Here is a 16,578-nt window from a genome sequence, read left to right on the forward strand (position 1 = left end):
TTCATTATGAGGTTTTCCCTTATGTGGAGTGAAACCTCATATTGGTGCTGCACTCCGTCTCTAGTCATGAAGATCAACGTGTTGTGATCTCTGGTCTCTGCAAGACTACAACCGCAAATCCAAACAACTGTTTTAGATCTTGGCACGACCTTGGATGCCATCCTCACACGGCCATTGCATGACTCCATCTGCCACCGAGCTCTGCCGGGCTACTGCTGTGCTTGCGCATGAGAGAGAGAGAAGAGAAAAGAGGGCAGAGAGAAGAGAGAAGAAGAAAGGGAGAGAAAGGGGAAAGATAGTGGCGATGATGTGGGTACCACTATATTTTTTTAATTGAACACTCATTGACATGTGGGTCCCATATTTTTTTAACTTTAAGTGGAACCGCTTTGAGACCTTATTTGCACTGGTTTTGGAAGTTGAGGGACGCGGTATAACTGGTATTACAGTTCAGGGATGAATTTTAAACTCGGCGACAACTTGGGAGACCTCAATTGAACTTACTCCTTTGAATATGGACCATAAACCAAAGGTAGGAATCCAAACTTTAAAATTCAGCCCGTTTGAAATATGGACCGTAACCGATGGTGGAGGTAAAAAACCTTACGTGGGCCCCCAGAAAAATAATGTGGGCTGACATCGCGACGGCCCAAGGTATGGGCGGCCACGTCAGCTGCCTCCTCGGTCCTCGCAGTTCACACCCCCAACAAATCTGTTTGTCTCTGTCTGCAACAACTCCACCACCACCACCAACCGGAGGCGCCTCCGCCTCCACGGCCACTATAAGAGCGCGGCGGCGGCGGCGGCGGGGGCGGGGGGCCATGGCGGGGAAGAAGGAGGAGGAGGAGGCTGTTGTGTACAGGGGCGACAAGCTGATCCTGCGGGGGCTGCGGTTCCATGGCACCCACGGGGTGAAGCCAGAGGAGAAGAAGCTGGGCCAGAAGTTCGTCATCGACGTCGACGCCTGGATGGATCTCGCCGCCGCCGGGGACTCCGACGACATCTCCGACACCGTCAGCTACACCGAAATCTACAGGTCGCTCATTTTAAAGCTCTCTTCTCCTCTCTATCCCAAATTCAGAATTAATTAATTAATCCCGCTTGCTGGTTTCTGCCATTGGCCGTCCTACCTCCCTTATCGAATCCCCCACAACATCCAGAATCTAGAGAGTTCAATCTCGCTTGCTACTGATATGCTCCCTGAATGAAGTTGCTACTGGGATTCGTTATTTTCAAGTTGCAATTACAGATGTGGTTCACAGTGCACTTCGTTCCAAGGCTAAGATGAGTTTAGCGGCTACTGACATGCTGTAACGAGATTTTAACTCGTCAGCACAGTGCATGAGTTCAGAATCATATAAAAAAGTTCAGCATATGTTTTGCCGATCCTTTTCATGATTCAGAATTGCTACTAGTACCACTCAATAAAGAATGTTCATATTCTTTTATTTTTTGTATCGTATAGGATAGCCAAGAATGTAGTCGAAGGCCCGTCGCACAATCTGTTGGAATCGGTGGCTCAGTCGATTGCAAACTCAACCCTGCTCAAGTTCCCTCAGATTTCTGCAGTTCGAGTGAAGGTTGAGAAACCTCATGTTGCTGTTCAGGGAGTCCTCGACTATTTGGGCGTGGAGATATTCAGGCAGAGAAAAGCATGAACAACACCTATACTTGTTCAGAACCTCATTCGAACAGATACGTACTTAGTGTACTTGTCTTATCTTTATTGCTCGTTATCATACCAATATTATTCACTCAGTATCCATGTCAAGAACTAGAAAATTCCCTGTTTAATTTGCACGAAGAGGAATATATATGTAACGTAGATTGTTGTGGTACTATTAATTAATACTCCCTCCGTTTCAAAATGTTTGATGCCGTTGACTTTTTAGCACATGTTTGACCATTCGTCTTATTTAAAAAAAATTGTGAAATATGTAAAACTATATGTGTACATGAAAGGTTATTTAACAATGAATCAAATGAGATGAAAAGAATAAATAATTACTTAAATTTTTTGAATAAGACGAATGGTTAAACACGTGCTAAAAAGTCAACGGTGTCAAATATTTTGAAACGGAGGGAGTACTAGCATGCTTGTGAAGTGTCATCCGTCCGTCCTGTCCTAACGATTTTATTCTGATGCAGTTGGTCGATCTAATCTTCCCTTTCAATAATTAAATCTACAATATAATAGTATCCATTATTGTCAGTCACAGAAGTATCTTCAGTCAGCATTCAGAGCAAAAATGTTGACCACCATTCTGTCTTCTGAGGCGACAGGAAAGTTTTACTACCTTATTTCATTGATAAAAGAAGAGGAAAAACACCATGTTGTACTGCATATATACTGTAGGTCCAGAAGACCATAGGCAGAGTATAAGTAAATATTAATACTACATTATTATTGACCACCGTTCGCATAGTCTGCAGATAATTAAGCATCCCTGTTGCATGATGTGTGAATGACAGACTTCAGAAATCCGCGCTGACGCCTCTGGAGGCGAATAGCTCGTCGATGTAGCTGATGATCCCGTTGGCTGCATCGATGTACTTTTGCATCTCTGCAGCCGCAGATTCATCTGCCGCAGTTCACAATTACAATAGTTGCAAATTGAGGATAAATTAATCATAAAAAAGCATGCATATGAACAATTATATAGCTGCAAATTGAGAAATTAATCATCAAGAAGCATGCGTATAATCATCTTAAAAAAAGAGGAAATGTTACATGACGGTATCCCATTCAGATGGGATGATATCTCTAAGGTATCGTCTGATACCCACTACAATTAAGAGTAGTTGGGACTCAACAATGCATTATTGATTTCATTTGCATTTGACCAAGTTTATGAGAAAATTTAGTAATATCTATAACACGAAATTAGTTTCATTCAAATTAACATTTAATATATATTGATAATATGTTTTTTTTTCGAAAATATTGCTAAACTTTTCTATAAATTTGGTCAGATTTAAAAAAGTTTGACTAGAAAAAACGTCAAAACGACTTATAATATAACACGAAGGGAGTATATATTAGTACCATTTTCGTTTCAAAATATATTACACAGTTGACTGTTGAATATGACTTATATTTATTCATTTTATTAGCATTATTTTCTTTCAAAATAATACGAATGATCAAATCTAATACCTAAAAGTGCGGAAAAGCTAACGCGCGCGAGCGTGTTGGCGGTGAGCGTTTCCGAATAGTTTAGCCTAACTAACTAAGTTATTAGTAGATAATGACAGTAATTAAGATATGATTTCCTTTTTTTCGGAAGATTTTTTTCCACTAACCGATTGAAAACTTTTGAAGTCAAATTTTAAAAACTTTTAAAACTCAAATTAAAAATTTTCAACTCGAAATTTAAATGTGTAAGATAAATTTTGAAAACTTTCCAGTACAGATTTGAAAATTTTTAAGTTAAGATTTGAAAAAATATAAAAACTTTCGACTCAGATTTAAAAACTTTCAACTCGAGATTTGAAAACTTTCAACTCCGATTCGAAAACCTTCGACTCATATTCGAAAACTTTCGACTCAGATTCGAAAACTTTCGACTCGAGATTTGAAAACTTTCAACTCAAATTTGAAAACTTTCAACTCGGATTCGAAAACTTTCAACTCGAGATTTGAATACTTTCAAATCAGATTTAAAAATTTTCAAGTTAAGATTTAAAAACTTTCAACTCAAAACATTTTAAAAAAAAGTGTGCTGAAGATTAAAAAAAAGTAATCAGGAAAAAAAAGGAAAAAAAGTGAAAAAAATCGCAAAAGGAAAACGATAAAACAAATCGCGAAAAAAAAGAAAAAATGGCTGATGGGCTGATGAGCCGGGAGCAGCTGGCGCGCGCGCCAACTAGCAACGCCCCTAAAAGTGAACAACATCGTGTATTTAAAATCAAATGCGGTATAAGGAGAAAATGGATATAGATGGCCAAATGGGCCACACGACCGGGCCTGAGCTGAGGTTAGTCGAGCCAGCATGGCCCGACCTCCACGTCGGGCTGTGCCGTGCCAACCCATGGGCTGCACACACGGCCCAAGCATGGCCCAATAAGACTTGGACCGTGCCATGCCGGCCCGGCCCATCGTGCTCTTCCATGTAATAAGTCTATTTTTTTTCCTTTAACTCTTCGAGCTTTGTCTTATATGGCTGGAAATTAAGTCTATCATCTTTCTTTGGGCCTTGCCTTACATGGTTAATTAAGTTTATTTTGGATCCTCTGCTATGTTTTTAAACAGTGTCGTGCCAGGCTGGCCCACCGTGCGAAGGCATCGGCCTAGGCATGGCCCAACTATCGGGCCATGCCAGCACGGGTCCGACATCAGTCGGGCCGTGGTGTGCTTGGGCCGGCCATCAGGCTTCGGGCCTTATGGCCATCTATAGAGGGGGATCCTAGTGCGCGCTTACGTGCCAGCAAAATTGCTAGCGCGCACGTCAGCTGGGCCGTCTCCACGCGCCCTTTTTGATTTTTTCTTTTTTTCGCACTTTTTTCCGATTCCTTTTTTGTTTTTTCTTTTTTCGCACTTTCTTCCTGATTTTGACTCCTCCAACACTTTTTTTTTCTGTTTCTTTCCAATTTTTTTCAATATTTTGCATATCTATTTACAAATGTAGAATTGAAAGTTTTTTTTATTTTGACTTGAAATTTTTAAAATTTGAGTTGAAAGTTTTCAAATTTTGAGTTGAAAGCTTTCAAATTTGACTTGAAAGTTTTCAAATCTGGGTTGAAAGTTTTTAAATTTGGATTGAAAGTTTTAAATCTAAGTTGAAAGTTTTTAAATTTTGATTTGAAAGTTTTCAAGATTCGAATCGAAAGTTTTCAAATTCAAGTTGAAAGTTTTCAAGATTCGGGTCGAATGTTTTCAAATTCAAGTTGAAAGTTTTCAAATTCGAGTTGAAAGTTTTTAAAATTCGGGATGAAAGTTTTCAAAATTTGAACTGAAAAATGTTCAAATTTCACGTAAGGATTTTTAAAATCTTAGTACAAGAAACAACCTATAAAAAAGAAAAATAAAAATAATTAGCACGATAATTAGAACGATGATTATTAGAAACTAATTACGTTACCGTGTGGTGCACGCGTATGTCTGTGTCGTTTCCTACGGAAAGAAAACAAAAGTGGGCTGGAAGGCCCGAAACAGTTGCCGTGGGCCGAAATGCGCGCGAGTTAGCTAGCTAGCGTGTCTGCGCTAATTAGCAAACCTGATCTATAGATGGATGATGGATGGAACAGTACCGGTCTCATTGATGGTGGCGAAGAAGTCGGAAATGGACTTGACGGGGATGGCGCAGATGGAGTCGGCGACGGTGCTCTGCACGTTCTTGTCGTGGTACCGGGCGAACACGGCGGCGTACGCCATGGACACCACCCCGTCGAAGGAGACTCCTCCTCCTCCTGGTCGCTGCTGCTGCAGCTGCGCGAGCATGAGCTGGAAGAGCGCCCGCTTGAGCTCGATGCCGCGCTTGACGCGGACGAGGTTGTTGGAGTGGGTGCCGGTGGCCCTGACGCGGCCGGCGGCGACGTCGCGGTCGACGAGCTCCTCCGCGCTGTCCATGGCCTCCGCCGCGCGCTCCAGCGCCACCAGCCGCTCCGCGTATTCCGTCTTCCAGAACCCGGCCTCCACGCCGAGGAGGTCGAACAAGGCCAGCGCGTGGTGGCACGCCCGCACCAGCGCCTTCAGCCGCAGCGGCGGCGCCGCCCGCACGCTCAAGCTCACCGCCTCCAGCTCCGCCGCGTACTCCGCCAGCGGCCGCCGCCGCCGCCGTTCGCCTCCTTCTACCTCATCTACCTGCACCTCCGCCATTATATATAGGACTCTATCACTATTCACTAGGCGCTAGCTAGCTCTAGCTCTGTAGTACGTCGTCTGTATGATGCATGCCTGTATTTATAGATGTACATATGCACTTATGCCTGCAGTACATATGCACTTATGTTGGCCTCTTAATTAGGGAGGTTTTAAGCCGCTGCAGCTTCTCCATAATCAAAAACTTTTCAAACAATATCAATCTTCATCAAATTCTAAGAAAACCGGTAGTTACATACAGAAAATAAATTTAAAATCATAAACTGGTTTGGTTTTTTTAGCTTCTCCAGCTATTAACTAAATGCCTATCATAATTTAAAACTTTTCCAAACAGAACATATGTATTTTAGTATGTACCTATCAGAAAGTAAGTTTATGCTTATGTTCAATTGCACGAAAATAAATGTGTTTAACTTGAATAGTTGCAAAAAAAATTTAATGAAATTTTACAAGATAGATTATGATGGTATAAACCAATAAACAAACATGCAAATCTAAATTTAAACTGTAGAAAAAAAAGAAATGCTTTTCACCATGTTGCACACATACTATTCGCTGCTTGATTTTTTCTTTTTCCCCTCTATTTGTAGATTTAACCTGTATGCTTGTGTATAGGCTTATGCTATCCTAATTAATCAATGTTACCAAATTTATTTATTTATTTTTCCTATAGGTATTTGACTACAATCCATGTTTCCATGACATCATCCATGCATATATGTTTATAAGTACAAACAGGGTCGTGGTTGACCTGCAAGTTGATTTAGTTTGAATTATCATGTCTGTTGGTCATAACGCGTTCTTGAAATTAATTCGATCTATCCCTTTCCTACCTTCATGGTTGACTGCAGGTCAGATTAAATAATGTTGAAGAACACATATGTAAGTCATATATAGCTACATGTATTGTTTTTGAAGGTTATACGGTTTGAATTTGTTGGGTTTCACAAATATATCTTCTAAGTAAGAGACTATAGTCCATAGGTGTGGCTTCACTTGACAGTGTCGTCCAAACCGATATCGCTGGTTTTCCCTAGCCAATCGATCTCAACTAACCTAGCTAGTATAGCTATTAGCATATTAAATTCCTAGAAATTACCAGGAGTACAAGATCGACCAGGTCAAGTCCAAGCATGCACTAATTCTTGGCAGGAGTAGACTTAATTAGTTAAGTGAGTGCTCGATCAGTTGACTTGCTGTAAATGTATCGCATTTCAATCTTCACGTCCAGGAAATTATCACTGAATTTTCAAATTACAATGGTTATTATCTAATCAGTGAATCGGGGTCGAGCTAACTAATTGAATTGAACGGCAGGCATAATCTTCGTAACCCCGTTGCGGCCTGGCCACATTCCGGTCCAACAATCCCATTCCGACCCAACAAAAAATACATAAGTGTAAATTTCATCCCCTGCAACCTTAATTACCATGGTTTATGAAATTACTAATATTTTTGTTGTTTAATAAATCCTATATACTTATATAGTTAATCCTCACTAAGTGTAGTTATTGTTATTTCCCTCTTCTCTTAATAAGCCACATCACCTCAATTATTTCTAGCCATTAGATGATAGATCTATGGTTCAAATTGTCTCTTCTTTCTTCTCTAATAACACCATGCAATCTCAATTATTTATAGGCTCAAAATTCATAAGTAGTAATTTGTTTTAGTTTTAATAATCATATTTCATCATATTTGTACATATTATATAATTTATTTTTTCGCAGCAACGCGGCGGGACATTCATCTAGTTAATAATAATAGCTTGGCCTTGCCTCTGGTCCACGAGGAGAGTGCCCATTGCCAGTGTGGCCCGGCCCAACACGGCCCATTATAAACGTAGCACTACATACTCTCTCCATTTTCTAACATTTATTAACGTCCTTATAATATCTTACTATAAAGTTATCCTCCACTAACTCATTAAGCTTAACATGCAAAGATGTCACATCATCATCCACTAATTAATAAGATGCCACATTATCATCCACTAACAATCATCACATTTAAACATCATGCAAACATGCTATATCTTTATAGTTTTTATAATTTAAGAGCTTTTCAAATACAAACATGTTAAATTATCATCCAACATAATTCACATAATGTTTTAATGTATATCTTTATTATGTTTTATAATATCATATATACTTATATAATTCATCCTCACTTAGTTAGTGCTTAAATGATTAATCTATAGTCCAAATTATCTTTCTCTTTTTTTCCTCTAATTAAGTCATATTACATCAATTGTTTTAGCCTTTAGATGATTAATCTAGGTCTAAACTATCTCCCTACTTTTTTTCTTCCATAAAGTCATACCACCTTACTTTTTACGTTTGAATCACTATTCTACATACTATTTAAATTTAAATTATCATAAACCACATTAATTTACTTAACCTGATGTTATCTAGCTATCTTACACGTTATTTTTTTTATTGTTATCATACTAAATTCCCGCAGCAATGCGCGGGGTTTCACCTAGCAACTTATTATAGACATACATATGATTATTCGTCCTATTTAGAGAAGTGTACGTAATTAAAATTTATATATTTTTAAATAAGTTACTTTGAGTATGACTTATATTTTTATTTTTTTAAAAAAGACGAGTAGTCAAATATATATTTAAAATTTAACGTCATCGGACATTTAAAAAAACAGAGAGAATACTACATATACTTAAATAGATGTACTTAAGATTGAGAATGAGGAATATGTACAAATATACAAGGTTTCCGACTTCAACCAGAAGTTATCGAAGTAAATGGAAGTTGCCACAAAAGCAACCTCCCAAAAGAAAATAAATTACATTGAGAAATTACTATCCTATATTTATGAAAACCCAGCTTCCTTCTAAATCGCTACTTAAATAGATGTCACTGGCTTGATTATCCCCTATAATGAAACAATTATAGTTTTTGAGATAATAAGGAATAATCATGCTAGTATCGGGTAGTTAACAATGCCACAATGCCACAATGCAATCCAGCTTCTCTCGAAAGCTAATAATAAAAATAAAATCAACGAAGAAACTAGGAAATGATGATGATGGACCATCTCATCATCCATCCATGGAGGAGAAAACAAAGGCCACATTGGATTTGGATCTGGAAAGCACCTACAGGGAGAAGAGAGGACAATTCTAAGGCAATTAGCAAACAATTGGGAGTAGTTGGGACTCAACAGTGCATTATTGATTGCATTTACATTTGCCCTCTCCAATCATTTTCACCAGCATTCATTCATGCATCCATCTGTACTGTACCCTAAACTAAACTGCACTCTGCTAAGTACTTGCCGCACTACATTCTCCGATTAAATTCTTATTGATTCCTGCTAAGGAAAGGAGATGATGAGGGCCATTTCTTAATCCTAAAGAATGTCTACTAACTCATTGGATACGGGATTTTTTCATTCTATTTTATTTGCCAAATAGTTATTGGCTAGAGCTGGCTTGGACTCTGGAGAGCATGATTCCTGCATGCTTTCTGGTCAAGCAACACTATTATCATAGCATTATCAATCAGATGATTTGATTAGATTAGGTTAGGTTTGTTATTCACCTAAATCAAGGCATGAGCACTTGGGCATACAATCAGGAGAGTAGGAGTAGTAGGTAAAGGGAGTAATGTACAGCGTACACTGCTGGGGTCTACACCCTAATATTAGTATACATACGGCTACCTGCCTATCTGTATCACACCACAAATGTATACAACAGCAAAGCGTACCAGCTGATTGATGGTGTCACTCACCAAATGTTCTTTGTTTTTCAGTTACAAGAAAAAAATCGATGGAATAACAAATACGGAGCACTGAAGTTGCATACTTTGGCCAAACATAGATGGAAATTTTATAATTCGTAATCGTCACTTGTCCTTTAACCTATGTAATAATGAAATGAATTCTATTATTGAGAAAACTATTCCTGAACTTGTACCGGTATACGGCCCTTCAAGTACACGGTTAAGTAATTTTCAGCAGATGCATTTATTCCGAAAGCGAAAATTCTGAAAAAGGCCAAAAGAAGAGAGAGAGAGAGAGAGAGAGAGAGAGAGAGAGAGAGAGAGAGAGAGAGTGGCAGGCAGCTAGTCCACATTCAATTCAGTATTTTCAGCGCAGTGTGAGTATAAAAAGTGGCAGAGTCTGAATCTGTCAACTCGATCTTCCCTTCTTTCTCTGCAGCCCTGCACTGCATTTCCAAGGCTGGAGATTGATCCCACCCAACGAACCAGCGACAAAAGGGCGACGGTAGAAAATTATTTTCACCAGGAAATGAGGAAGAGAGCAAGGGGTTTTTATAAAATCTCCAGCTTTTTTCTGTTCCTCTGGTCTTGATTCTTGAACTGCCCTCAAGAAAGCAGGGGAAAGGAAAGGACTCCCCTTTCCACTGGGAGAGAGAAAAGGAGAGAGAGACCTGGAGAAGGGGGGAAAGGGAGGAGGAAGAAGAGGGGAGAGAGGCCATGGTGCGGAAGAATGGGTGGCAGCTCCCAGCACACACCTTCCAGGTGCAATTTCTTTCGATCAGTTCTTCTTCTTCTTGTTGTTTTTCCGTCTATCTTGGCTTCTTGCGGTTGTTATCGGGCGCGGTATCCACCGGAAATTCCGCCGGAAGAATTCCTTGTCTTTCAGGCCTGAAGAACATCTCGATCTTCCCGAACTGAAAGAAAATTTTCAGCCTTTGTTTGTTTCTCTTTTTGTGGATCAGTTTGGCAGAATTCAGTTGCTAGTGATCTTGCTTATCCACTCCCTTATATCTCAACTTCCACTTTACGTGTGTGTGTGTGGATTGGAGGAGATAAATGCGTGATGAAATGTTGTAGACTTACGAAGTAGAGTTCAGTTTCTAGAGTGCACTGCTCAGGAATGATCACTGTAATTTTCGCTAGTGTTTTTAGGAATGCCTGGCTCTGAACCTGTTTAGGCTTTGGGCGAATTCTCCTAGGTAGCCTTTTTTTTTTGTTCCTGATTCCTGCATTTTAGTGGAGTGGTTTTTAGTCGTGCGGTGGATATTCCCTTTTGCTACTAACTACAAAATCTCATCTTTTGGCATGATCCTGGTTCTACCATGATGGAGTGCGGAATTGTTCAAAAAATTAAATAAATAAACAGAGAGATGGAGACATGGAGTGAAAGATTATGCTCTCCATGACTTGGCACTGAAATGGGTGCAAAAAGGGACAAACTTGTTTGGGTTCACACATACAGTTTTACTAACAAAATAAACAAGTAAGAACACTGGTAGCTTGAGCTTCTGAAGGGATAGCTTGGTGCCTTGGTCATGTATTGCTGCTTGGCGACTTATTGGACACTCCATGGTTATTAAACAATGTGATTTTCATGGACTGGTGAAATTAAGTAGTAACTTCCAATCTTCCAGTTGCTATCTTCCAGTTGCCCTTGTAGCATCAATAAGATTATTGTTTTTCTTTCATTATGCTATTACTGAAAAATTGAAAAGTCAGTTTAAGCATACTAAGGCAGTGTTTGAGGGAGAGAGGATTGGGAAGATACGCAAAACGAGGTGAGTCATTAGCGCATGATTAATTGAGTATTAACTATTTTAAACTTCAAAAATGGATTAATATGATTTTTTAAAGCAACTTTTCTATAGAAAATTTTTACAAAAAAACGCACCATTTAGTGGTTTGAAAAGCGTATGCGCGGAAAACGAGTAACAACCTCCCCTATCTCCTATGAACGAACGCAGCCTAAAATGCTATAAGAGGACAAAGAACTGTGAACTTGCCGTGTTGTCCTATGCCTATAATACCCTCCAAAAGCATTTATTGACAGTTCTTCATATAAAAAGGGTAATGCATATACATCCAATTGTTGGGACATTTTTTTTTAATTTGATGTCAATCAGCAAAAAATACGATTTCGTATTTTCTGTTCACAACTTTTGGTTCATGATACACGCTGTAGTTTGTAATACTTGCCGATTACCGGACTTTTGAACAGTGGATGACTAAGTTGAATCTCTTGTCAAACAGATTATTGCAATTACCGTTTTCTTCCTTCTGGTGGTTGCCTTTTATGCCTTCTTTGCACCATTCCTGGGAAAGCAAGTCCTTGAATATATCGCATTCGGCATCTATACTCCTGTGGTAAGCCTACCAAATGACACCTGCAGCATATCATGTGAGGACAGTTATTTGAGATGTACACTTACTGTTTCTCCTCCACGTGGTAAAATTTTCAGGCATTTGTTGTCTTCATCCTTTATATCCGGTGCACTAGCATAAATCCTGCAGATCCCGGGATCATGTCAAAGTTTCAAAATGGCTTCCGTAATGCACCAACAAGTGGCACCGGCTTACAGGACACAAATTTGCCAGGAAGGGGTGATGTTGCTACTGGAACGAATTCCCCAACATCTACTTTTAAGAGCTCTCTAGATGGACGTTCTAACCATGCTGGTTTAGCTGCTGGAGATGGAAATAATTTGAGCTCACAACCACCAAGGAGTTCAAGTTGCTCCTTAGTCGGAGGACTTATTTGTGCTCTGTTTGTTGAGGAGGATTGCAGGACGCTTGTTGATTCAGAGCATCAAGCTGATGGAGAAGATGCCTTGTTTTGCACATTATGTAATGCTGAGGTAAGCTTGTATATGTGCTCAACGTTGGAACTGCATAATGATTTTTGTCTCAGTTTCAGGCAAAATATATCATTTATTTTCCTCTGTAATAACTTTGTAAAAGCGAAAACTTCTGTTGTCAGATGTTGCTAATTACAAAGGCAAAATTTTCAGGTTCGCAAATTCAGTAAACATTGCAGAAGTTGTGATAAATGTGTGGATGGTTTTGATCATCACTGTCGGGTATTTTCTTATACAAACCTATGTTTGTCTTCAAATTTTATTCGCACGTCTGATTTTTGCATCCATTGCAGTGGCTAAATAATTGCGTTGGGCGCAAGAACTATTTCACATTTCTTGCTCTGATGATTACCAGCCTCCTCTGGGTCTGTAAAGTGGCCTTACTTAATCTCTATTCCGAATACATGTTTAACACAGTACTAAAAGATTCTTTGCATTTTTCATTAATTAGTTCAGCTGATTGGCATTTTAAATCTATTCTTAATCTGTGATCTGGCAGCTTGCCATTGAAATCGGGGTCGGCATTGCTGTTCTTGTTGTATGCTTCGTCAACAAGAATTCAGAAAGTATTATTCAAGACAAGCTTGCAAATGGTTTAACTCGTCCACCCTTTGCAACTATAGTAGTAAGTTGCACTAGCAGAAATCATCATACTTTAGTTGCAAGACATTTTCTCTAGTTGACTGAATGCAAACTTCTTGTGCAGGCCATATTTACTCTTCTTTCTATAATCGCTTGTATACCCCTAGGTGAACTCTTCTTCTTCCACATGATACTGATCAGAAAGGTTTGTATCGCAATTCTCACCGAATCAAATGTAATATCTAAATGACATGTCAGATGCATAGAAATGTAATGTCATTTGCTTGAAATTCCCCTACATTGCTTTCATTTGAACTGAATCAGGGGATCACAACTTACGAATATGTTGTCGCAATGAGAGCTATGAGTGAAGCACCTCAAGAGGAGGAAGAAGAGGATGGGGTGAACATTGTTTATTCCCCAACAAATTCAGCAACTACTGGATTCAGCGGTGGAAGCTCACTTGGTCTTCCCTACAAGGGTTCATGGTGCACACCTCCAAGGATTTTCGTTGATCAGGTAACTGCAAACGATGACCCGTCTCTTCTGAGACAATCTCTCCTGATAAATAAAGAATCAGATATTGTATCATCTGAATGAATATCAGTATGAATCTTCAAGCTGCAAATAGCATTACAAAGAACATATTTATCTGAATTCTTGCAAACAACATTGCTAAATAATCTCTCCGTTTTAGGTTATAAGACGTTTTGACTTTGCTAAAAGTCAAACTATTTCAAGTTTGACTAAGTTTATAGATGAATACAGTAATATTTATAATACTAAATTAGTTTCATCAAATCAATAATTGAATACATTTCCATAATAAATTAGTCTTGGGTTGAAAATGTTACTAATTTTTTTACAAACTTTATCAAACTTAAAACAGTTTGACTTTGATTAAAGCAAAGACGTCTTCTAAAATGAAACGGAGGGAGTAGCGCTGTACTATTTCTCTTCTGAATGATTGCAATGCAGGATGAAGTGATCCCACACCTGGAGGCTGGGATGGTGCCATCAACCATCGACCCTGACACGGCTGGAAATGCTGAGAGAGCAAACAGAGCCAAGAAGCAAGTGAAGATCAGCGCGTGGAAGCTCGCCAAGCTTGACACCAACGAGGCCATGAAAGCGGCGGCGAGAGCTCGGGCGTCCTCCTCCGTCCTCCGGCCGGTGGACGCTCGCCACCGCGGCGGCCACGACGCCGGCGACCTGAGCTCCAGCGGCAACGGCAGCGTCAGGAGCAGCGTGAGCGCCGCCGCCAAGGAGCAGAGGAGGAGGGCGTCCTCTCTCCCGAGCTCGTGCGCGCAGAGCGTGGCGAGCCAGGACGAGTACGAGCAGAGCGGCAGCAGCGTGATGAGCAGCCCGGTGCGCCTCCACAAGCTCGCGCCGCCGCCATTGCCGGCGGCGCACAACGTGCCGCCTCGGCCGCCGCCGCCGGTGAACGCTGCTCCGGAGGCGGCAATACCTCGGCCGCCGCCGCCTGTTCCTCCGGCGACGAGGATATCCAACCCGATGTTCCAGTCGGCCACGTCGTACGTCCGGGAGAACCGGAGGGCGTCGGTCGTGTGGGACCAGGAGGCCGGCCGGTACGTGTCGGTGGCGCCGGCGCCGGCAACGGCGAGGCCAGGAGGAGGCGGCGGTGGCGCCGAGCAGCCGGCGGCGAGGGCGCCGCCTTTCTTGGCGAACCCAGGTGGCGAGCGCGAGCCATTGAGTGCCGCCCGTAGCCGCAATAATCCCGCCGCGCCCGCGCCCACGAACGCCGCCCCTTCGTCGTCGTCGACGCTGCCGTCGGAGAGGCTGACGTACTCCGGCCAGTCGATATTCTTCGGCGGGCCACTGCTGGGCGGCGCCGCCGCCGCCGGCGAACCTCGAAGGGACGAGGCGGCGGGGACGAGGGCCCGCGGCGGCGAGTCCTTCCCGGTGTTTGCTCCCGGAACATTCCAGAAGAAGCCGCCACCGTTCCGTAGGTGAAATCTGCAACTGATGACCGGCAATGGCGATATCATCGCCGGACAATGCTAATCTCCGGCGAGGTGACACTGGAAGCAGAATCTGCAAGAACAAGTGATCAGCATATGCTGTCGAAGCATTAAAAGGAAGGAAGATTAATTAATGTGGAGTTTTACATCTGATGAAGTGAAGATAATTACATAACCTTGTCTGATTCAGGAAGAGAGAGAAATCGGGAGCAAAGAGATGTGGTGGGAGCAAAGAGTTTTGTCATGTACAGCATTCTTTTCTCGGTAATTAATTCCGAACGAAATCATATAAAACTCCGGGAGTTAGTATTTGACTGTGATTTGTACAATAGTAATGAATAATTAATTGAATTTTGGACGCAATACGCTCAAAAAAAACAGATTTGCTAGAAATATGGCGCCACTTTTTCTGTAAAAAAATAGTCGATTTTTAGACCCTAGGATCTATATCAAAATTCGTGCTAATGCTTTCCGAGAAAAATTAAGGTGCGGTGCGGTGGCGGGGAGTCGATCCCGTGATCGACGAGTTACAGGCATACAGCACCAGGCTTTTGACCAACTGAGCACAAGATGCTATTCGTTCTATCCTCAAAGTAAATCGTAGTTAATGAAAATTACAATATAGTGATAATTTATGCAATTATATGCCACTTACATTGTAATTACATACTAAATACATATATAATTTTGGGACTTACATATGTAATTTTGAAACTTATAGTGAAAATACATTATAATTACATATGTAATTTTAGGACACTTACATATGTAATTTTAGAACTTACAGTGAAAGAAAATACATTAAAATTACATATGTAATTTTAGAACTTACAGTGAAAATACATTAAAATTACATATGTGATTTTAAATTTATTTAAGTGTAACTTTTGTGATTGTTAGTTTTCTATCGTAAATTTAATTTATATTGTGTATTATAATAAAGTTACTTATTTGTTATATTGCCAAGGCTCATTAATGGTCAACTTTGTGTTTGAAATGGTGTTAATCAGTGTGAAGTCCAATCCGACTGTTTTGGACTAAATTTTGTGGCGCCATATATATAGATGGACCCCAAAAAAAACTTGCATAAAGAATGGACAAAAACGACAGTCCCCGGGTTATCCAAGATAAATACTACCTTCGTACTAAAATATAGTAACTTTTGGCTTGTCCAGATTCATATCTAAAAATACTTATATTTTAGGACGGAGGGAGTAGCATTCACCATGTCTCTAGAAATTACAAGATTACCATATTCTCTAATAAACAAACGGTTTATTAGAAAATAAAAATATTTTATAGATATTTTTTTTATATTTATTCATAGCAATTAAAAGTCAATACTACAAAGAAATTACATTAAAAATATTTTACAATCATCTTTAAATTTAAGTTTGAAAATTTAAATTTTAGCTTTTAGTTTGACTTACTCTCTCCGACCTAATAATACTTGTCGTTTTAGACAATGTTAAGATCAAACTTTAGAATCTTTGATTATAATTTTTTTAAAAATATTTTTCTTTCAATTATTTTTAAAGTATTATGTTAACCGAAGAGAGGATCCAACGTGCATGAGTACAAGT

General features: G+C 40.1%; 3 protein-coding genes across 3 annotated transcripts; 2 read left to right on the top strand and 1 right to left on the bottom strand.

Moving 5' to 3' along the window:
• The first annotated feature begins 705 nt into the window (after nucleotides 1-705).
• On the top strand, nucleotides 706-1,825 carry LOC4346285 (dihydroneopterin aldolase 2). The gene is made up of 2 exons (XM_015792790.3): nucleotides 706-1,036; nucleotides 1,466-1,825. Exons 1-2 carry the CDS (start codon nucleotides 822-824, stop codon nucleotides 1,656-1,658), a joined length of 408 nt encoding a protein of 135 aa, XP_015648276.1. The 5' UTR covers nucleotides 706-821; the 3' UTR covers nucleotides 1,659-1,825.
• A 437-nt stretch (nucleotides 1,826-2,262) lies between these two features.
• Nucleotides 2,263-6,012, bottom strand: LOC4346286 (accelerated cell death 11). Its single transcript, XM_015792789.3, has 2 exons — nucleotides 5,251-6,012; nucleotides 2,263-2,582 (listed from the first exon to the last, which is right to left on the bottom strand). The coding sequence occupies exons 1-2, from the start codon at nucleotides 5,816-5,818 to the stop codon at nucleotides 2,476-2,478; spliced, it is 675 nt and encodes a 224-aa protein (XP_015648275.1). The 5' UTR covers nucleotides 5,819-6,012; the 3' UTR covers nucleotides 2,263-2,475.
• A 3,980-nt stretch (nucleotides 6,013-9,992) lies between these two features.
• On the top strand, nucleotides 9,993-15,358 carry LOC4346287 (probable protein S-acyltransferase 19). Its single transcript, XM_015792810.3, has 9 exons — nucleotides 9,993-10,338; nucleotides 11,827-11,940; nucleotides 12,036-12,431; nucleotides 12,585-12,653; nucleotides 12,725-12,796; nucleotides 12,931-13,056; nucleotides 13,138-13,218; nucleotides 13,338-13,532; nucleotides 13,992-15,358. Exons 1-9 carry the CDS (start codon nucleotides 10,294-10,296, stop codon nucleotides 14,985-14,987), a joined length of 2,094 nt encoding a protein of 697 aa, XP_015648296.1. The 5' UTR covers nucleotides 9,993-10,293; the 3' UTR covers nucleotides 14,988-15,358.
• Nucleotides 15,359-16,578: the final 1,220 nt, after the last annotated feature.

Source organism: Oryza sativa, chromosome 8 (assembly GCF_034140825.1).
Source record: "Oryza sativa Japonica Group chromosome 8, ASM3414082v1".
NCBI classification, from domain to species: domain Eukaryota; kingdom Viridiplantae; phylum Streptophyta; class Magnoliopsida; order Poales; family Poaceae; genus Oryza; species Oryza sativa.